Genomic DNA, 21852 nt, shown 5'->3' with positions numbered 1-21852 from the left:
AACTAGAAACCTGGAAAATGATCAATCCCAACTAACTGTGTGTGTTTGAAACAGACCTGCAGAGAAGCAAATCTTAAAACATAATGACAGATAATTGTGCTATATAATTATTTGACAGATACTGAATCACTCAGTTTTATTCCCCAAAACTATTCAGCTTTCAAGGGCAGCTCTTCACGTGACATTCTAATGTCTCTGTCAAAATTGTCGCTCTTGGTTTCTTTTGTCGGAATGTAATCATCCCTTATTTTGTCTCTTATCTGTCTTGAATGATGGGCAAAGAAGCAACTGTTCCATTTTCTGTGCTGCTGCTTGAAAAAATCATGTTCACTCCACCACCCCCAGCCAATGTTTAGCTTCTAGTTAGTGTTCCATGGCTCTAATGGAAGGGTATCTCTGTACTACATGCCTATTTTAATCCAATACATTGAATGAGTTAAAACCTTGCCCCTCCCTCCTGAAAAAAGAGAAAAGTCTCATGGAGCAGGTATCATGAGTTGGGAGAATATGTGCTACGAAAGTATTATATTCATGGATGTAAATGATAGAGCCCCACCAAAGTGTAACTGAACTTGAGGAGAGCTTGTCTTCTCAATATATGGATGTCAACCCTTTTATGCTGCTGCTCCCCGCCCCCCGCCCCAATATCTCTACATCATTCCAGACAAAATCTTACAGTATTCAAGGCTAGTTTGTAATGCAAAGAAATTACAAGGTGGCATGCTCAGTGATTCCTTGGGACTTCTTAAATGGATCACTAATTTATCGACTTAGAAGAGATGCCATCATGATGTTTAGACGTATTTTTGCTTCATAACAAAGCTGATAGTTTGGTCCTAAGCAAAGTGAGGGGTGGGTTTCTGCTGTGGAGTGACTTTTAATAAAAGTCTTTGAAGCCATTGCACTAACAGAATTATTTATGTTGAAAAGATGTCTCTTCATGGGAAAAGGACCTAAAGTTCCCTCACCACTTGGCTACAAGTAACCTAGATGTCTCCAAGTCCGTCCTCCCCCCATACAAGAACCACTGGGTTACTGACTTCCCGAATGCTTGCAAGGAGATAATGCTTTGAGGACAGCTGTGTAAGCTTAGAAGTAACAGCCTGTTTCTCCTCTCTCTGCTTGATCACTGCCTGTACCTTGAATGTGATGCCTTCATTAGTAACCGCCATGCTGTCCCACTTGGTTCAAAAGTGCCTAATCGGGAGAAATAAACCTAGAACAAAAGCAGTTGGTTTCCAATAGAATCCATCAAGGCCTAATTAGGATGCTAAGTACTCTGTTCTTCAGTAGCACTGATTTAATACCCAGAAGCACTTGGTGTGTCTGGAGGTAAATATGGCTAATTGTTCTTATGCAAATCAGAGGAAGACAGTGAGCCAAGCTCCCTTATCTGTAGAGAGTATGGAAGACTTAACTTTGTAGTTTTGCATAGGGAATAGCTCATACTGATCCTTGCTGAATACATAGTAGCTAGAGTCATATTTACATTCCCAACAAAAATAAGAGTGCTAATTTCAATTATGCACCAGCTCTTCAGAGCCTAGTGATGCTTTGCATAATCAGTGGTAAGGCTCAAAAAATGTAGCATGGGTAACCTAATTCTAGGAATTCAGGAAGCATGGGTCAATTGCACAGTTCAAAAAGCTTAAGAATGGCTTCATACTTTTGTAGGGAAAAGGGATTTTTAAAGTTTAATATTTATTAAATTTACACCCCACTTTTCCTCCCACAGAAGCCCAGGGTGGCCTGTGCCTCATTTAGCAACACTTGCTGACTGCTAGCATTGCTTTCAGACACAAGGCTTGTAAAAATTAGGCATGTGCACACCCGTTTATGATCTTGTACTGCTCCACTTTAATAATGCAGAATTTGAGCAAAATTTAAAATTATTTGTTCTTTGCGAGCACTTGGAAGTTAACTTGATCTGGCTTTCTTAATGCAATGATTGGTCTCATGATTTATTGCAAAAGCATTATCTTAATTGGAACTGTCCCTTGTAAATGAAGTTCAGTGTTTACAGCATTGTTGCAAGTTCACTAATATAGAGTGTCTGTGATGATTGCAAGCCATTTGTGGTTTTCTAAAATGTTTTAAAATATACTCTATAGGTTTAGTCAATAAACCTCAGCGCAGATTCTGCAGTATTAATGTTCTTGCTGTTAACCAGAGTTTTAAATATCTGGCAGGTGGAGAACAGCTTACTGTACCTTCGGCCCTGCTGTCGTTATCCTACCATATGATGGTATTTGATAAATAATGCAACTATAATATTGTCACAATGACAACTTTTGAGGAGAGATTTCTGCTGCCTTAGTTCTTTCCCTGAATACAATTCCGCACATTCAAAGCTAAACTTGCCTTCTTTGATGTATACTGCATTTGTATGCCCGCAAAGTTTTAGGCAAATTGTTAAGTCACATAGTCTCTTGTTTCAGAAAAGTGCATTCCATTGATACAAGGTGTGCTTAGCATAAATAGAAACGTAAAGGCTTGCAGCAGTGGCAAGGGTACTTCTTTCACCATTATTTCGTTACAGCACATAAAGTGCAATTGTACCATGATATCTGCTCTAAGTGGGGTACACAGTATTTGCAGTATTTTTAATCAGCAATAGGGCATATAATATCGCATCTCCATGAGATTATGGGTGCTGGGGTTGGCTTGTTTGTGTGTGCATTGTAAGCAAAAGTGAAAGGTGGTCTCAGTGATGTATGACATAGTTTATCCATTTTTACCATCATTGGAAAGGTTATAAAGCACTTTATACCTTTCCAGATTTGTTTTTTCTGCGTCTGTGTCTAGAGTGTTGTTTGTCTGATGTCGAAAGCATTGCTTGCACTCTGGGTGTATATGTACCAGGGAGGGCGGGGGTTATGCCTATCTGCGCTCTTGATTCTGTTGGTATGTTTTGTTGCATGTTCACTAATACATTCTCATGTAAAACTGAGGTTTGTTTGTGGACTGACATTTTAATGCTTTCTCTTGTGCTTTTTTCAGTGTTTCTTAGTTGCAGCATCCTGCTTCAGCTACAGTTTAATGCTTTCTTCGTTTTTTTGTTTTACAAAAACGTTCAATTTTTGTGATGTATTTCATTTGCATTTATTCAGAAGTAGAGTCCTAGGGGCTGGGGAGGGGCACAGCTTGACTTTTTGTCCTTTCATTTTGCAGCTAGGCAAGGGGGCTGGAGCAGGTCTGAGCTGTGCTGTTAGCTTCTGCCTTCTATTTTCTACAGCTCTCATGGATGCTTACCCTGTTCTGTAAAGACTTAGCTTTCTCTTTACTTTACCTTTACTTTTTGTCTGTCCATGGTGAGAATGCTCAGAATAACACACAGTCTGTAACTACTTTTGTGGCCAGCTGTTCCTGCGCACAAGGCCGTGGGTATGCCTTATGTGGCCATTGGGGGCAGGCATTCCCTGTGGAATGTGGTACCTGCTGTGAAGCCTTGGGGTGTTTGGCTGTCATTTGTGACTTACATTTGTGCTGCTTCTGCTAGACTGGTAGGGGATTGGGAAAGAATTTTCAGGATATGGTGGTCTCTAGCACAGAGTTATGTGCCTCTCTGTGCATCTCCCTACCAGTTATCCTCGATGTTCTTCCCTCATTTCATAACAGCAGAAAAATATCCGAAATCTTCTGCTCCCACATGCAGTATTGGAAACTGTGTGAATTGATTTGGTTTTACTTCAGGCATTAAGTGCAATGTGGTTGATGCAAACAAAAAACAAAACAGAAGACAAAACAAAACCACAATATTTTTGTGTGGCATGGTCTTTCTTGTTTGTAAATGGTAGCCTTGTGGGAAAATGGCAGACCATGCTTGTGCTCACAGACCTCATGGGAGGTGCTCTAACCTGATGCAATCCAACTGATGCAAGCAGTTGCTGCTCACATTATTATTATTAAATAATATTTAAGAGCAGCAGCAATCCGTTATTAGTTTTAAAATTCTTAATGTCAGAGCAGCTGACAAGGTAATAAAAACAATAAAGCCATCACAAAAATTAATAAAAACAAAACAGATAGAAAGGATAAAACAATTAAAGCAAAAGAAGTCATCCAAGACTATGAATTAACAGAAACAACAGAATTTGAGGATTAACCCTCAACAGAGCAACAGAGTCCTCAGCTTTCCCACAAAAGCTTCCCTGAAAAGCCACATATAGATGGGATGGTGATTTAAAATTAAAGAAGGGACAAGGCTATCTTCCACAGTTTAGGCCCTGACCCTTGTATACACCTGCTTAACCTTAGCTGGTTGGGAAACTCAAGCAGGACCTCTGACTATGAGAGTGCACAGGGCTCTGCGTGGAACTCACACTGCAAAGAAATGGTCCTCCTCTTGTGGTGCTCATGCAGCATCTGTAATAAGTGAAGCCATTTAGGGCTTTATCCACTAGTACTAGTACCTTGAATTGGGTCTGGTGGCACACGGTCCCATAAGGCTGCCCAACTTGCCAACCTAGCAGCTGCATTCTCCACTAACTGCAGCTTCTGGACCTTTTTCAAGGCAAGCGCCACATAGAGTTCTTCAGTCTCCCTAAGGGGATTGGTGGCAGTATTAAAGGGCACATAACTGGGCATTCCTGAGTCTGTGTATGTGTATATGCAGAGCATTCTCACTGTTGGCCAGCACTGCCATGCTAGGTTTGGTTGGCAAGGCACTGGTGGAGGGTTGCTTTGTGTTTTGTTTCTCTCTCATTCATTTCCAAGGTCTCTTTGTCTCTCCTCTCTTGTGGCTCTGGTGACAGGCACGATCCGTAAGGCTCAGAATCTTCTGAAACAGTATTCTCAGCAATGTCTAGATGGGAAAAAGGGGGCCTCTAACCTCATTCCTATGGAAGGTAATCGCTTCTCTCACTTTTCACTCTTGAAGGGGGGCGTCTAACTTGGGTATTGGCCTTTCTTCCGCCTTCAAGGCTTCTGTTAGTCTTTAGCCCCACTGCCCTATACAATGAGGTTGCTCAATAAATATCCTGGCTTCTTTGCTACACAAAAACTGCACAAAGAGCAAAGAGACCAATACAAAAAGATAGGGCAGCAGATAACTCTTTGCAATGCTCTAAAGAGTTGCAGGCCACATAAATTTAGAGAGGTCCAATCTGTGATGCAGTTTGACTGGCTAACAGAAGTTCTGTTGTAGCTTGGTGTGACCTTTTCTCTCCATGATCTATCCTTGTTCACATCATCTGGAAAGGTAGCAGCCCTTTCAACCTTGATCAAATTGGAATCGTTACTTCAAAGTATAATGCCTTGCTGTCTCTAAATGAATTTTAGGGACTACATTTAGAAACAAAGGCAGAATAACGGTGGCGCTTGCTTTTAACTATGAACCATGCATTATGCCATATTCTTGATCATGTTTGAAACTGCTACTACTGCTATGGTATTGGAAAAGGGGGTCGTAGACCGGGTTGCCAGGAAAACACTTGTAAATGTCTGAGACAAGCAAATAAAACCTGAAGAGACAAGCACTGTGATGGCCTGGATAAACCACTCCTTCTGTTAATGCCCGCTGACATCTCGCTAGGTCATGAGCATGATTTACGAGTTAAACACCTTTCCGACACCCTGAGTGACAAGCATGGGCCAGCTGCTGGTAAGTACCATATTAAAATTTAAGCTGGCTAATTTAATACTTTTATTTTTAGTGTTTCTTGAGGTATTCTCTTAGGACAGTTCCAGGTGAATTTCCTCTCCCACCCCAAATTGGAGTATCTGACTTTTTCAAGCCGCACCGGATTGTGCTGATCTCTGCCAGTCTGAAAGACAACATGGGCACAAGAAGGGTTGACATGAATGGATCCGTCCAAAAGAGTGGCCGCAGCACAAAGCTCCTATACTAGCTGGGACCTCTTTCCTTTAGCACTCTTCTCCACAACCCCCTAATACAGTTTAATCTTATAGTGCTAAGCCACTCATATGAGAGATGACTGTCTGGGCTGTTCTTTCCCATTTATTCAAGATTTCAGTTCAGTAGAACTCGTCCCTGGTATTTTTATGCATAATTATCTCTGCTGTGCAAGTTCTCCAAACATCCATCTTCAACTGAATGGTGGGTGGGTGTATCTCCTCAGTGGACATAAAACTGAGCAGATTATATGATGTCAGAGTGCCAGTAGGAAGATATAAGAAGAAATGGAATAAGATAACATCGGCTAATGTCTTCAAAACCCCTATTTAATAGTATTTGCGAGCATTTCTTTTTAAACCTGAGTTGCAACTTTCCTCAGAAATGTAGAATACCTTCACATGCTCTGGTGATAGGTGTGTATAATGGCAAAATAGATGTGTCAGCTTCTCCCCACATCATAGCAGACATCATGGCACAAGGGTTTTGTAATATATTGGATACCTATTCCATTATTCAAGACAGAAGAATTGGCTTCCGGGGGTAGATCTTGTAGAAATAATGGGGGAAAGAAGCCAATAGGAAAAGCCAGTAGCAGCATGGGGAGAGGCACTGTTCCAAGAAGAGAGACGTGGAATATGTTCCTGGCCCACCGAGGGCCTTACTCTGCTATTTTTGGCATCAAGAACTTATTGACATTATTTATTCATTTAAAAGCATTTTTGTCCCACTCTCAGCTGAAAGACAGATTATTCTAGCATCTTGGAGGTATACTGATGTCTTGTGACATTAGGGTTTTTTAAAGGCATTACCCTAGTTTTATCAGCTAAAGTATTTTTTTTTTTTATGTTCCTGTACTTTGTTGGGCATAAATGTTTTAGGAATGGAATGTGCTACTAAATCAAGGCAAGGCAAGCCCTTCCTTTTGTATCAATGATGCTGTCGCAAATAGGATAGATCCTTTGTAGGATGGAATTCTTTAGGAGAAATTCTGTTTCACAAAGGCACATGTCAATCAACACTAGAGACTGTTGTACAAATTTAAAGTGCTTTTAAGGTGTTAGTGAATGTGTTGAATCATTCACATTTGGGCTCCCCTTAAATGCTTGCGCTTAGCTGCTTAAAACATTGTATCCTGTCAAGAAGAACATGAAATATTCACCTCCCACCCCAGATGCACTCTGTGGGCTGGCATGTAACAAAATTTGGGTTATTTGTATAGTTTGAAGTCAGTGGTGCTAGACACAAACTGCTCCACTATAAATGAAAATATATGCTAATATTATCAGGTTGCCACAGGAAACTGACATCTTCTACGCTTGTGCAATCCCTACAGGGAGAGATGACATGTTGGACATGGAGATTGATGCTTACATCCACTGTGTTAGCGCCTTCATCAAACTGGCCCAAAGCGAGTATCAGCTACTGACAGAAATCATCCCAGAACACCATCAGAAGAAGACATTTGACTCCCTCATCCAGGTCTCCTTGAAACTTAACGTGGTTCCTTCCTTTCACTCTTGTGGAAAAAGCCCATTTCTCCAATTCACCCAGGATTTGTTTTGCTGTAGGAGTCTTTAGACAACCTGATGATAGAGGGGGACAACATTGTCTCTGCAGCCCGAAAGGCCATCATACGTCATGATTACTCAGCTGTGCTGACTATCTTCCCCATCCTAAGGCACTTGAAGCAGACGAAGCCAGAATTTGATCAGGTTTTGCAGGTAACTGCCTATCAGTAAAACTCACTACAGTATTGCAAAGCAAGGTCATGTACAATTGGGATGCAGGATCCAGTTATTCATAGCAGGATCAGGACTCCAGACAGGATTTTGTAACAGTTGAGAACTGTGGTAGGGTGAAGGCCAATTCACAATACAGATGTCTCTTCTCCTTTGGGATTTATGCAGCCCAGGACCCAAATATTTAAAGGAACACATCTCCCAATTTATGGTAGCCCATGCTGTGTGATGCCTTGTGAATCCACCTATGGATGAGGTACATTCAGTAATGGCACAAAACAGGGCCCTATTTGCTGTAGCTCCCCCTGACAGTGAAATTCACATTGGAATTTCAACTGTCCCCCTCATTGGTGACGTTCTGATGCCAGCTTAAGGAGTTTTATTCATTCATGCATTTGAGAGATAGTCAGAAGTGTGGGCCACATAGACAGATATTAGACTTTTGTGGAGTCTAATTAGGTTTTCTGCTGCATGTATTGCTTTTAACAATGCTTTTAGAAATTTTATTGTATTTTATGTGTTTTATGGGAATGTGTGTTGTACACCCTTCTGGGGTCTGGCTAGATGAATGATTATAAATAAAAATAGTAAGTATATAAAATTTCTAGAAACCAATTGAAAGAGAAGTAGCTGGGACTGAAGCACAAATGTCCATTTAAGACTAGCAGGCTTGTTCCCTCTTTCAAGAGCCGGAAGAGCCATAACTCTGCAGTAGAGCATCTCCTTTGCAGGTTCAATCCCTAGCCTCTACAGGTATGATAGGGAAAGACTCCTGCCTGAAATCCTGGAGAGCGGATGCCAATCAGTGCAGACTATCCTGAACTAGATTGGCCAACAGTCTGACTTGGTAGAAGGCAGATTCCTATGTTCCGATGAACGCACACCAGGCCTGGCAGTGTGTTCCGCAGGGAAGCTTGAGTTTTACCTGCTGCTAACAAAGCTTGTGATTGTTTTCTTAGCACCAGCAGAATTGTGAGTGATACACTCTGTGTTCAGTAGATGATAGTAGCCCACACACACACACTTACACTTGGAGTTGTCTCATGTGCTGTGCTGGATATTTCAGGGCACTGCAGCCAGCACTAAGAACAAACTGCCCAGCCTCATAACCTCAATGGAAACCACAGGAGCCAAGGCTCTGGAAGATTTCGCAGACAACATCAAGGTAATGGCTGCCTTTCTGCTGTTTATCTATTTAGTAATCCACAGTAGTGCAGGAGATCCATGCAAATGTTCCATTAATTATGTTTAGGTGTACTGTAAAATCTTGGAAGTTATAATGGGGGGGGGGGGGCGACTTCCCTTCCTGGAATTTAAAATGTGCATTTATAACTAACTTGATTTTGATGTAGTCTCTTTAACAGGCAGCATTGACAATCAAATGAGGGGAGTCCACATAAAGTTTTGTAAATGTTCACAGATCTTTTAGCAGAGAGAGGGAGAGAGAAGTGGTTATGGAGGGATCAAATATAATGACAATGGCGTATGCTTAAAATCTAATTTTGTCCACGCATCTTTTTTACAGTGACCAGTAGATGGTGCCCTTGACCCGTAGGGCTGTAGAAGTAGTTAGGTGGTCCAGGAAATATAACTGCATAATAACAAGAATGGGGTAGTTCTATGGAGTGCACATTTTTATCCATCTTATCAAATATTCATTGGGTTTTTTTCCTCCCTAGAACAATCCAGACAAGGAGTACAACATGCCAAAAGATGGGACAGTTCATGAACTCACCAGCAATGTATGTGAAGCAATTCAGAATGTTCCTTGGTAAAACCAGCTCCGTGACTTCATCCTTGTTTTCTGTTTTTCTTTGTTGGATAAGGGTAATATTCTTGTTGAACCAGGAGAAATGGCATGTTTGAACCCTGGGCTTCCATAACTGACAGTGTCTGGGGTTAAAGGAAATTGATTGATACTAGGCTGAGCTCATCTGTGTGATGCCCATAGCTGCATGGCACCCTTCAGACCTTCCCCTGACATCTGCGAAGCCTCAGAGCCCCTGCTCATTGACTCCTTTGTCATGATCTTCCTGAGATAATGTGTGCTCAAACCTTGGAGCACTTTTCAGGCACAGAAAGGGTGTGCATTACAGTCTGGCAGGCAATTTGGAGCCTCGCAATCGGGTGACCTGGTATAAATAGTAGATGCCTTACACTCTGCCCTTGCCAGCTCATCAGAGGAGTGCCTTCTGCTTGCTGTGCTTCAGACTCCAGATTCCAGCTTCAAAAATAAAATGTCCTTGAGATCTCTGGGCTGGCTGATGCATCCTATGAGTGGCCAGTGTCAGCCACAACTCTCACCTATTACCACCAGGTCTCATCTTCAAGCAATGACCCCCCTCTCCCTTTGCTTGCAACCTCCATGATCTTTGAAACTAATTACCATAGATTATGCATTCTTTCAGGATAATTATAAGTTTTCATGAGAATGCCTCCCTGTTTCTTTTTCTTCACAAAGTGGAGAATAACAAATTGATTTTTTTTAAAAAAAAACCACACACGTATTCCTTCTTTTTACAGGCCATTCTCTTTCTGCAGCAGTTGCTGGATTTTCAAGAAACTGCAGGTGCCATGCTAGCATCCCAAGGTACTCACACGCAGCTCCCTGGATACAAGAAACAACTTCCTTGCACTAATAATTTCCTTTGCTTGCCTTGCAGTAAAACCTCCTTAACAAGGGTACAGTTTACGCCTCACCTCATCGCCCGTCTAGCTTTATCTGGCACAGCAAAAAAACAAAAACAACCTGCAGGCATCTAAGAAGTTATAAGGGATTCTAAGAGAGATGCCTCTGGTTTTTCACATTAGTTTGTTAGTCTTCTGCTAGTTCTATAATCCTTGAAGCCCGCAGACAAGGGTGAATTTTGAGATAGCTTTTCATCTCCTAAGATAGGTAGCTTTCAGTGAGAATCATGTTGGAGTATTGTTATTGCCACATGAACAAGTTGTTAACTGGTTTTGTGGCTAAGTCATAATAATATGGAATAGTCATAGGTTCCTGGGTCAGTTTGTGTTGGTGGAAGACGGTGTAAACTTTTGAAATTCAGAGAGTTGTTGCTTTTGGCAGAATTAGAAGCTAAGACCCTGGTTTTTAATATGTGTACTTAAGATGTCATATCTGAAACCCAGGGTATATAAAACTGTAGTTGACAATAATTTAGCAAGATATGTTTTTGCCTCAGCATTATGCAATGTTTATGTTCCTAGGCATATATAGGTTATGCAGTGGTGTATCACTATAAGCCAATTAAATCTCCTCTATGGTTGTTTTTGTTTGAAAAAGAGGTGAGGCCATTTTAAAGATTATAATGTTTAAAGGGGACACAAGTTTGTCCAGTGAGGTCCATGCTAAGGAGGTTTAACTAAGCAAACTGCACCTTGCATGTGCTGTCCATCATCTGTCCTTTAACAGGTGCCTGTATAATACTCAAAACGGGATCCATTTCTGTGGCTGACTCACCAAAAATCCCTTCCGCGTGCTCCTTTGCCTGCTTAAATTGGTAATGGGCAAAGACAGTTGTGGAGCCAACTCTTTCATAGGCCAAAGGAGTGGCAGTTTATTACCAGTAGAGATAGCTGCAATTCCTTTTTTGTGTCTTTTGATCAGGAAAACATAACAGTGACTGAGATTATAGCAGCTGCCCAAGCACTAAACAGCTTCGAACATGTAAAGGGGTTTTTTAAAGTCCTAATGGTTAGCAGAATGTGTCTTTGCTAACCTGGCCAATTATTAGGTTTGGGGCTTAATTGCAATATTTCTTTTGCAGGGTCTGATTGCTTATATTGTCATTGTCATAAAGCAAAATGTAGTAGATAAAGAGCTGGGGATTTTGTTGCTAATTCGAGACCCAGTCAAAGGCTAACCTTGACTGCACAAATCTATGTAAAAGAGCCACAGTGACCTTCATTTTTCAAGGAAGTTTAAAAGTTTCATGAGTGGGTGCCTGCAATCTCAAGTAGTTGCTTCTTTGGGCCAGGTGCCACCTCTTCAGGATTCTGAATGCATATTTATCTTGTGTTTTGAGTCCTGTCAGGTAAGGGAAAGGGGCAGATAAATGATTTGCAGGGAAACCATTATGCACACACCCCCGGCAAAAAAAAACACCCTTATGGATCTAATTACAGTTATTCAGCTTCTCTCATCAAAGAAAAGGAGTTAGGGGACAAGAGCTGTACTATAATGGCAGGTTCAGGCATAATTATAAACAGTGGCTTATTATTACTTGCATGAGCCTTTGGTTCATGCACTTATGGCTTTCCTCTTCTGGCGCAGTCACAAGTAGAAGACTGGGAGCTTTCTGTGCCAATTTCAATTAATCACAGTCTAGTATTGTATTCAAACCCTAAGCTGTAGATTATCTTAACAATGGTTAGTTAAAACAAACCAGCTTCATAAATCTGAAGTTGGCTTGTTTCAGCTAATCAAAGCTAAAGCTAATCACTGTTTGTCTGCAATTAGTTTGAAATGGAAGTAAACTTCTAAACTCTTCTTCCTAGCTATGCCAGGCATGAGGAGGAGCACACAACCCAGAGGCTTGCTGCAGCTCATTCCTGTAACAATAAGACATGCTTTTTTATTGCACCCAAATAAGGTGATAGATAACAACCCCTTCCGCAAATGATTAGCATTTTCCCCACAGACTTGAGTGCAATTTTCAATTAATCTTTTATTAGTATGCAAGTTGTGACATTCTTCACCTGTAAAGACATGTAGTGAATCTAGGTTGCAAGCCTATGTGTGCTTGTTTGAGAGCAAGCCCTTCTGAAACAGTGAGACTGAAATGAGACCAGGGAGATGTAGGTTCAAATCCCTGCTGAGCCATGAAGCACACTAGATAACCTGGGAATTGTGTAGGGAAAGGAAGCAGAAGCCACTATCTGTGCCCACTAAAACCCAATAGAGGCCTTCCTTCCTTCCTTTTTGAGCCTACAGCTGCTGTTGACACATTATTGTGATTGCAGTTTTTGAAAAATCTATGCCCACCAAGGCTGGAAACCCCTGTTTTCAATGGAAGCTGAGATTTTTTGGGAAGCCCTTCTGCATGGTGCGCTGAATATAAGCAGCCTTGGCCATAAGTGGTCTCCTTAGAAGGAATGGCATATAAGCCGCCTACTAGAAACAGAGCTTTCCTCAGTTTCCTGTCACATCCATGCTCTAAAAAGGAGTGGCTCCTGCCTGCTGAACCCATGTAATGCTCTGTGTTGGTATCTTCTGCTTGGTTCTTGAAAGTATGGTTGTCTCTAACGTGTCTTTTTGCACTTTGCATTTCTTCCTTTCTCTTTTTTTCTTCCTATCCTTTTTATCTCTACTCTGCCTTAAATTTTATAGTTCTTGGGGACACATACAATATTCCTTTAGATCCCAGAGGTAAGCAGCAGGTGGTACTTGTTACCCACATGCATACATAATACTACCTCTCTTTTTTTGCACCTGGTTACATATTTCTGCTTGTCTTTAATTGTACCCGATAAAAAAACATGTCTTGTTTCATTTATCAGAAAATGTCAGAATGCAGAGGTGGTTCTCCACCCCACCCCCAAAAAGCTTATAACTTGTATGTGGATGCAGCAGCTCATTTTCAAGGAGGCTCAATGTCTGTAAAGCGGTAAATAGCTCTCTGTGGTTCTTGATGGTGGTAACAGACCACTCACTTTTGATCTAAGGAGTGTGTCTATAACTCTAATAGGCAAGCTATGAAAACACACATACACACTGATGCCCCAACAGCTAGTAGGGATGCGGGTAGTGCTGTGGTCTAAACCATTGAGCCTCTTGGGCTTGCCAATCGGGAGGTCGGAGGTTCGAATTCCTGCGACGGAGTGAGCTGCTGTTGCTCTGTCCCAGCTCCTGTCAACCTAGCAGTTCGAAAGCATGCCAGTGCAAGTAGATAAATAGGTACCACTGTGGAAGGAAGGTAAAAAACATTTCTGTGCGCTCTGGCTTATGTCACGGTGTTCTGTTGTGCCAGAAGTGGTTTAGTCATGCTGGCCACATGACCTGAAAAGCTGTCTGTGGACAAACGCTGGCTCCCTCAGCCTGAAAGTGAGATGAGCGCTGCAACCCCATAGTTGCCTTTGACTGGACTTAACCATCCAGGAGTCCTTTACCTTTACCTTTTTCCTGCCCCAACAGCTGTTTTTTCTTAAGACAATCAACTCCAGGAGACTGGGATTTGAAGCTGGAAAGCCCATTTTACTCCAAACTGAATGACACCCCCCCATTGTTTTGCTTCTCATCATGTACCTTCCCTTGCAAACACACAGCTGGGACAACATGAGATGGGGAAAGGGAGCAGCTAGGCTAGCAGCTAGTAGCAATGGGAGAATGGTGACCGGGGAAAGGGTTAATTGCCCTTCCTGTATTTCTCTCTTCAATAACCTCCTTCAAGCTATTTTTGAACTGGCAATTAAGACTTTGTTACAGTGGTACCTCGGGTTAAGTACTTAATTCGTTCCGGAGTCTGTTCTTAACCTGAAACTATTCTTAACCTGAAGCACCACTTTAGCTAATGGGGACTCCATCTGCCACCGGAGCACGATTTCTGTTCTCATCCTGAAGCAAAGTTCTTAAACCGAGGTACTATTTCTGGGTTAGCGGAGTCTGTAACCTGAAGCGTATGTAACCTGAGGTACCACTGTATATATATTTGCATACAACACACAGGCTCAGTTTCCACATAGCAGTAACCCAAATCATGGCTTAGTGTGAACATGCAGCTTCCCAGAGAGGAGAGGAGGTTGTAGCCACTACATTCCTCTCCTGGTCCTGCTGCTGCCATACTTTCTGGGGGAATCAACATGAAGTGATGGTAAAATCCAGGCATCCTCAAGGTAAGCCTCTTGGAGGAAAGGTGCCTGTTTCCCTCCCCCAGGAGCAGGTAACGCACAGTGTACCTGCCCTTGTGCAGCAATAAGCAAATAGGGCCTGTGAAGGGGCACTTCACCTGTTGCCAACTTCTCGCTTGAGAAATAGCAGCATAAGATGTTAGCCAATATCAGGTGAGCCACTTCAGCTGGAAGAACATGTTCTACATAGAATGAGCCCCTGTAGGCCACACCACTAGCACCTGCCTATAAGCCAGCTAATAAGTACAAAGCCTGGGAGTTGCTTGCAGGCCAAAGACTTGCACGAGTGCAGTGAAACAGGCTCAGCCCTAGACCCACCATTGGCAAAACTCTTGTCCCCTTCTTCTGTTGGCCTTGGAACATCACCAAGAAGTCGTATGTGGTTTCGGTATCAATTGGCTCTGCCAGTATGAAAAGTTCACATACACTTCAAATAAAGTTGAGCCAGCTGACAGCTTCTCATCAAACTAAACACAGTTTCAGAAACAAGTACAGCACTGCTTAAAAGTAAGTTGGTCATATTCACAACAATCCCACAGAATATACACTGCTAAGGTTCCAATGAAAATCATGTTTGGGTTCATACAAGCAAAACCTTTTGATAACCTGCCTTGTTTATATAACAGAAAGCTTGGCTATTTCCTTCTAACCTATAAAGTGTCACCCAAATCTTGCTGAAGTCAAACAATTGCTTGCATTAATATGAAATGTTAGCACAGTTTTTGTGGTTTACCGAAACAATGTTTTGTTTTTATCCTAAAGAGAATATCTGAGACAAACAGATTTTCGGGGGTGGGGGGTGGGAATGTTTATAACCAGTATCTTTTCTCTGTAACGGCCTTCACTATATCTGAACTTAATAAGATTATGGTAAAGTAATTTATAAGGTAGTATAAGCCTAAGGTGACAAAGGTTCGGACTGAATGTCTATTCTCCATTGCATAAAATGAGCAGCCTTCCCAGCCTTGTGCCTTCAGATGTTTTGGACTAGCATCCCCAGTCAGCATGGCTAGAGGTTTTGGGATTTGTAGTCCAAAACCATCTGGAGGGTACTAGGTTAGAGTGAAACTGATCTAGTCTAGAGTTGAAGCAAAGCTGCTGTTTCCATCTCATAGTACACCCAAGATTAAAGTTTTAGCTGAATTTATAGAAGTAGAATGTTGCTTGAGTAGGAGACAAAGTATATATAAAGAAATATACTAATTGATTTAATGTTTGCTGCCTTTCAGAGACCAGCTCTTCAGCCAGTAGCTACAGTTCTGAATTCAGTAGACGGCTGCTCAGCACCTACATCTGTAAGTAACTCTTCACCACTTTGCTACCTTCTTCCTTCTCACAGCCTCCAAACTATGGCTATCATTGGCCCATTTGAATTTAAAACGTGGTGCTGAGTCCTGGCAATCCCTACATTCAGCTGAGGCTGAGACTGATGCCAACCAGTTGTGCAGGAAGGATTCACCCCTCCCCCTTTACCTGCAGCCATGATGGGCTGCAATTGCTGCTCCTGACAAAACAGTAAGCAGTCTATGAAATGTAGATTAGTTCCCTGTTTCAAGGAAAATGAAATATAAAAGATGGCATTTTAAAAATGTGTTATGTTTTTTGTTAATTAAGGCTGCATTCAAACTGTTGCACCTTTCTGTAGATATCTTACAGGTTTATGTAGGTTCCAGTATATGTCATTGGTGTATTAAGAGTGCACCTTTATAACACATTGCCAAGCAAGTGGGCACATTGTGATAAACAGCAAGGGCACTGCTGCAATCTTGCACAACAAATATGATTTAAAAACAAACAAATCTTGGACTTTTTTCCATAAGAAAAATGATGAGAATGATGGCAGTGGATAGTTCAGAATAATAAACATCCTATAAACTGTGTGCAAATTTTGTATATATATATTTAAAAAAGGATTAGGATGACTGCTAAATATATACTTCATCTGCAAGTGGCCCCAGTGTTGGTTATCTCACGCTGGATGCCAGGATCTTCAAAGAAGCATCTTCACTGAGACTTTGTGTTATATAGATTGGTTAGAATTTAGCCAGCCAGCTAAGTGGCATAGGTAATCTACTTAAGATCTTTACAGTGGTCTTCTTGTCTCCTACTCATGCATCTTTTCTGTTAAGGCAAAGTGCTGGGCAACTTGCAACTAAACCTTCTCAGTAAATCCAAGGTTTATGAGGAATCTTTAAGTGCCATCTTCCTGCTTAACAACTACAATTACATCCTGAAGTCCCTTGAAAAGTAAGTACTTGGATATTGTTTATGTACGTGCTGGAAGACTGGAATTTCTGCCACTATAATTGAATTCGTGCTTATGAGGTTCTTTCGTTAACTCTCTGGCAGAGCACATTTTGTATTCCAGTTTTTCTGCTTCACTCATGCTTTGCTCCCCTTCAGAAAGGGTCCTTTGATGTCTGTCATTCCTACTGTAAGCAATGTCTTGCACAAAGGAATGGAAAATAAAAGCAGCCAAAAGGGCTGTGATTGCATGAGGCTCTTTTATCTTGTCAGCTGAAAGGCTCTTGTTCTGGAGAGCGCTTCCCAATAAGTCCAAGAAATAATTTACTGCTGGTTGCTTTGCATGACTCAAGAGCAGCTACTCAGACAAATAACAATTAATGTAAGCCCTTTGCAGTTTTACATTCCTGCAGATGATCTTGTCCACTACTCAGTACTCAAGCATTTATATATCTAAATATTTCTACCTGACTATGCATACAATAATACAATTAAGTTGGTAGTTATCCAGATTATGGTGTACCAACAGGTGTCACAAAGCACACTGCCATCAGGGAGGACCATAGTATGTTTGGTCAGACAAACCCTGTTGGCACATAGAAAGTGAGGAATTCCAGTCATTATAGGGGGAAAGAGAAAATTCCAGCTGGTCTGTCCTTGTAATTATGGTGGTGAAATCTTTATAACCACTAGCCTAGCAATCAGCTTTGTCAGAGTATGACAGTGGATGGCACTGTGGTCTAAATCACTGAGCCTCTTGGGCTTGCCGATCGGGAGATTGGCAGTTCAAGTCCGTGCGATGGGGTTAGCTCCCATTGTTCTGTCCCAGCTCCTACCAACCTAGCAGTTCGAAAGCATACCAGTGCAAGTAGATAAATAGGTACCACTGCAGCGGGAAGGTAAATGGCATCTCCACGCTCTCTGGCTTCCATCATGGTGCTCTGTTGCACCAGAAGCGATTTAGTCATACTGGCCGCATGACCTAGAAAGCTTTCTGCAGACAAATGCCATCTCACTTGGCCTGAAAAGCGAGATGAGCGCCGCACCCCATAGTCACCTTTGGCTGGACTTAACCATCCAGGGGTCCTTTACCTTTTTACCTTTGTCAGAGTGCCTAATGTTCCTAAGCTTCAGAGCCTTATATTTCAATTTTGAAATTTGAAAACAACACCTATTAGTTCTACATCCCCAACAGCTGCTCTTCATCCCTAGTGCCTCTCTTACCATGTGCTCCAATAGCCCTTGTTGCTATTACTTCACTTTCATCTTAAAATTGCAACTGATGGAGGCTACTCCCACCACCCAGACAAGTGCTCCTTTTCCATCTCCCAGCACCACCACCTCTTAGATTGCTTTGATCCCCAGGGTTTGGAGGACGAAGGGTTAAGGTATGTCTGTTGAGAGTCTAGTGCACAAGCATGCGTATTCTGGCTTGTTAACTTCTGGTTCTGCTCATTTCCCCCAAGACCTGACTAAAAGCTGTAACTTCACAGGCCTGGCCTCCTGTGAAAGGAAGGGCAGTACAGAGATGTGATATATAAATAAATAACATTTTACATGCACCCAGAGCTTGCAGGCAAACCTATTCATAAAACACAACGCAGAGAAAGGACCTTAGCAATTTAACATCAGTCTATGGCTATGCTACCCCATCCTGTATCTCATCTTTGCTGCTAGTGCTCTGCAGAAGAATGGGGGGGGGAGGGAAGTGTTCTGTGGTTTGATCCTGAGCAACAGCTGTCTATTATTGAAATGCTGGGTGGAAATGAGTGATACAATGCTGGGTTTAATTGGTTTTCAAGATAAGACTTCTCTAATGTGCTTGCCATTGGTGGCTATATTTTTTATTCTGCTCAGAGCCTTTGCTTTTCTCCCTAACCTGGAGGAGGGGGATAATTATAATTACAATAGTATTATTTGTACCCTGCCTATCTGACTGGGTGGCTTCCAACATATATGAAAACATAACAAAACATCACACATTTAAAAAGTTTCCCTATATAAGGAATTCCTTAGACCTTATACTGTCTTCAGAAAAGCTCAGGAAGCAGTGCATTATCTTGGTGCTTTCCAAGCCTTCCCAAAGTCAGGGCATGATCTGAGAGACTCCATGCCCAGATCTAGGCTTAGAAGAAGGAGGGGAGTCTTTCTGTCCTTGTGCTGAGGCTTGAAATACAGTGAGACGGATTGTTGCTTTCCAGTCATTTATTAGTCACAGAATGTCAGCTATAATCTCAAAGCTTGCGCAGGAAGGAGTGAGTACTTACCCCCATAGTTGCGCTGAGCCTCTGGTGTGTCTGGAGCATCTCCTGAAGCTCAATGTGATGCCACAGTCAAAACTCCTTCCCCCATGGGGCAGTGATGAACCCACATTTTGGCTAGCTATCAAGGCTAGCCAACATATGTGGGGCCCTGTTTCAACTTAAAACTACAGGTGGACTAAGCAGCTGCTTTGAAAAACTTGAAACTCTATCCTCAGAAAAGTACTGATCTTGTCCTTGTTCTTCTTCCTAGGTCTGAGCTAATCCAGTTGGTGGCTGTGACGCAGAAGAATGCGGAAAAATCTTATAGAGAACACATTGAGCAGCAAATCACTGCATACCAGCGCAGGTCAGAAGAATGTGGCTGCTCCTTTCCCATTAGAGTCAGGAGGACCTCAATACTATAAATAGCCTATAATCATTGTCTATGTGAAGAGGCCTTTCAGTAGAACATTATGAAGTTGGAGAAGGCAATGTCCTTCTTGGAAATGTTATTCAAGTAAAAATAATTGGCATAGATCGCAGTTCTGACTCAGCAACAAATTTCATTCCCACAGCTTGCATGCAGTAGGGTACATTGCTCTTTCCAGTATTTGCCAAAGGTTAGTTTTGCTGATGAGATAGGAAACCAACATGTGAATGGATGGCACTTAGATATGCTTAATTGAAAAGGTGCTGGGTATCTATACATATGCAGATTGATAAGCAGCTCAGAGGCTGCCTTTCCATATAAAATAGGTATTAGGAGGTGAGGAGTTGAGCTGAACTGAAAGCTTCATTTTTATAAGGAACAACTCAGGTGTGCTGACATGCTAGTCCTGAGATCCAGACATCAGCTAGTACCACAAGCCTTCCTGTCCCAAGTTGTAGTAGACTTCAAGGAACTGATTTGGCAAAAGCCAGCCTTGATCCTAATACCCCGTCTCTGGCCTTTTAAAATTTATTTTTTATATACAGCTTCACACTTCAGCAGAATGTTCCCAAGCTGTGCCTACCTACTCTGTATCTGATATCATATATGATGTGTGGAGCACATAAAGACATGAATCCCTGTTGCAAGAGGGTTTTCCAGGTGCTGCTGATCATTGGTGCCTGCCAACTTCCTGTACCTTTGCCCGAAGGGTTTGATTTCCCTGGAGGTTTTTAAGCAGAAGTTGGATGGCCATCGGTCATGGATGCTTTAGCTGAGATTCCTACATGGCAGGGGGTTGGACTAAATGACCCTTGGGTCCCTCCCAACTCTTAAGATTCTATGATTTCAGACTGCCAAGGCAAAGCAAAATGCTCCATCTGATGTCATGGTGATGCTCACTTGTCAGAATGGCCTACAGGTGCTGGAGGTGCTGGATGCAGCCCACTGGTCAGATCCATTTTTGTACCCCTGGAGCAGCCTAACAAATATTATTATTCTTACTTAATTTCTGTATCACTTAATGCCCAAATAACAAGCTGCTTAAAAGCACGTATTCTTCTGAGCCCTGGATGTACAGACAGATCCATGTTTGAAGCCAAACATGCTGTGATAAAGGTCTAGACCCCCTGTTTAGATCCTCTATATATTGGAGTATATATAGCACATGCATTTGTAATTTGTCACTTATTTTATTCATTTGTTTGTGTGGACATCACACCCACGTTGCTTACTCTTCTTTATGTCTATTTCAGCTGGTTGAAAGTAACTGACTCTTTCTTGGACAGAAACTTGCCTGTCGTCCAACCTGGAGTCAAGGTGAGAACACTTCAGAAGTAGCTTTCTGTGTTGGAAAGTTAGGATGTATATTACACACACACACACACACACACACACACACACACACACCTATATAAGAGTTTGTTGTGGAAATCACATTAGAGCCAAACTGTTCATGGTATTGAATGTGTTTAGTATTCCCTCCCAAGACTCTTATCAGCTTTGTGAGGAAGGCCAATTTTGGCAGGACTGTGTCATCCAGGAAAAGAAGCCACCCCTCCAAATTTGTGATGATCCAGATCTTGTCCCATCACCAAAGACTTTTTAAAAATCAATGGCACATGAAATGCTTATATGCAGTTTGCGTTAAAAGCCAGCTAGAAAAAGGAAGTCCTTGCTAACTGCCTACGGATCTCTCATGAGAGGATATTTCACAGGCACCGCCACAGAGAACACCCTGTCTCTCATACATTGTTTCCTGATCTTACCAGTAGACAGGACAGAGAGCGGGGCTAGCAAGATCAATCCTAAAGGCCAGACAGGTTCATATGGGTGCAAGTGGTTTCTCAGGTAATCTGGTCCTAAACTGCCTAAGGCTTTCAAGGTCAAATTCAGCACTGTAAATCAATCCCAGAAAAATAAATGGGCAAAAGCACAGGTTGATGTAAGATCAGAGTTACCCTCTCCAGATAATCGGGCACTAGCGTTTTGCATTAATGAAGTTACTATTTTCCAAGGCAGCACCACATAGAGAGCATTGCAGTGAAAGTAACCTGGGCATGGATAACTGACCCTAGTTCTTTGAGTGTGGTGGTTGCCAGAGGGAAATATTGCCTGCTTTGTGCTGGGAAAACCTTTAGATCCCTGTCTATAGTGCTCAAACAGAAGTGTGGGGAGCAGCTTTATTCACATGCCATTACGCTATAGCAAAAGCAGAAATACTCATTGAGTATTAACTGAGTGCATGTCTGTAAGGCCTGTATAAGACTCCTATGAATGTACAGGGCCCAGCATCAAGCTAAGTGCTCCCAATTAATCAAGAAGCATTGGAATATCAGCCCTGGAACAAATTAGTCTGAGAAGAAGAAATAACCAGAAGAGCTCTTTTTCTCAATCTCCCACAGCTCAAAGACAAAGAGAGACAGGCCATCAAGGATCGCTTTAAGGTAATTGGCGATCGGAGCCTAGACAGATGTTCTTGTTCTTGGCTTT

The 21852-nt window shown here is 42.0% G+C and overlaps 1 protein-coding gene across 17 annotated transcripts in view; it reads left to right on the top strand.

Moving 5' to 3' along the window:
- The window catches only part of EXOC7 (exocyst complex component 7), a 32418-nt gene that overhangs the window by 8975 nt on the left and 1591 nt on the right, over nucleotides 1-21852 (top strand). For 4 of the 17 annotated variants that reach the window (XM_082203654.1, XM_082203645.1, XM_082203646.1 and 1 more), the window contains 13 exons: nucleotides 4755-4847; nucleotides 5534-5602; nucleotides 7191-7336; nucleotides 7426-7578; nucleotides 8663-8761; nucleotides 9276-9338; nucleotides 10120-10186; nucleotides 12929-12967; nucleotides 15675-15740; nucleotides 16575-16692; nucleotides 19204-19299; nucleotides 20616-20679; nucleotides 21765-21806. In XM_082203654.1, the coding sequence (XP_082059780.1) occupies nucleotides 4755-4847; nucleotides 5534-5602; nucleotides 7191-7336; nucleotides 7426-7578; nucleotides 8663-8761; nucleotides 9276-9338; nucleotides 10120-10186; nucleotides 12929-12967; nucleotides 15675-15740; nucleotides 16575-16692; nucleotides 19204-19299; nucleotides 20616-20679; nucleotides 21765-21806 (1115 nt within the window). The remainder of the gene's footprint in view (nucleotides 1-4754; nucleotides 4848-5533; nucleotides 5603-7190; nucleotides 7337-7425; nucleotides 7579-8662; nucleotides 8762-9275; nucleotides 9339-10119; nucleotides 10187-12928; nucleotides 12968-15674; nucleotides 15741-16574; nucleotides 16693-19203; nucleotides 19300-20615; nucleotides 20680-21764; nucleotides 21807-21852) is intronic. The other 13 variants (XM_082203656.1, XM_082203649.1, XM_082203657.1 and 10 more) reach the window with 7 other exon arrangements.

This window comes from Podarcis vaucheri, assembly GCF_965113315.1.
Source record: "Podarcis vaucheri genome assembly, chromosome: 2".
NCBI lineage: Eukaryota > Metazoa > Chordata > Lepidosauria > Squamata > Lacertidae > Podarcis > Podarcis vaucheri.
Note: the sequence above shows the minus strand (reverse complement) of the source record. Positions and strands in the feature narration are given on the sequence as shown.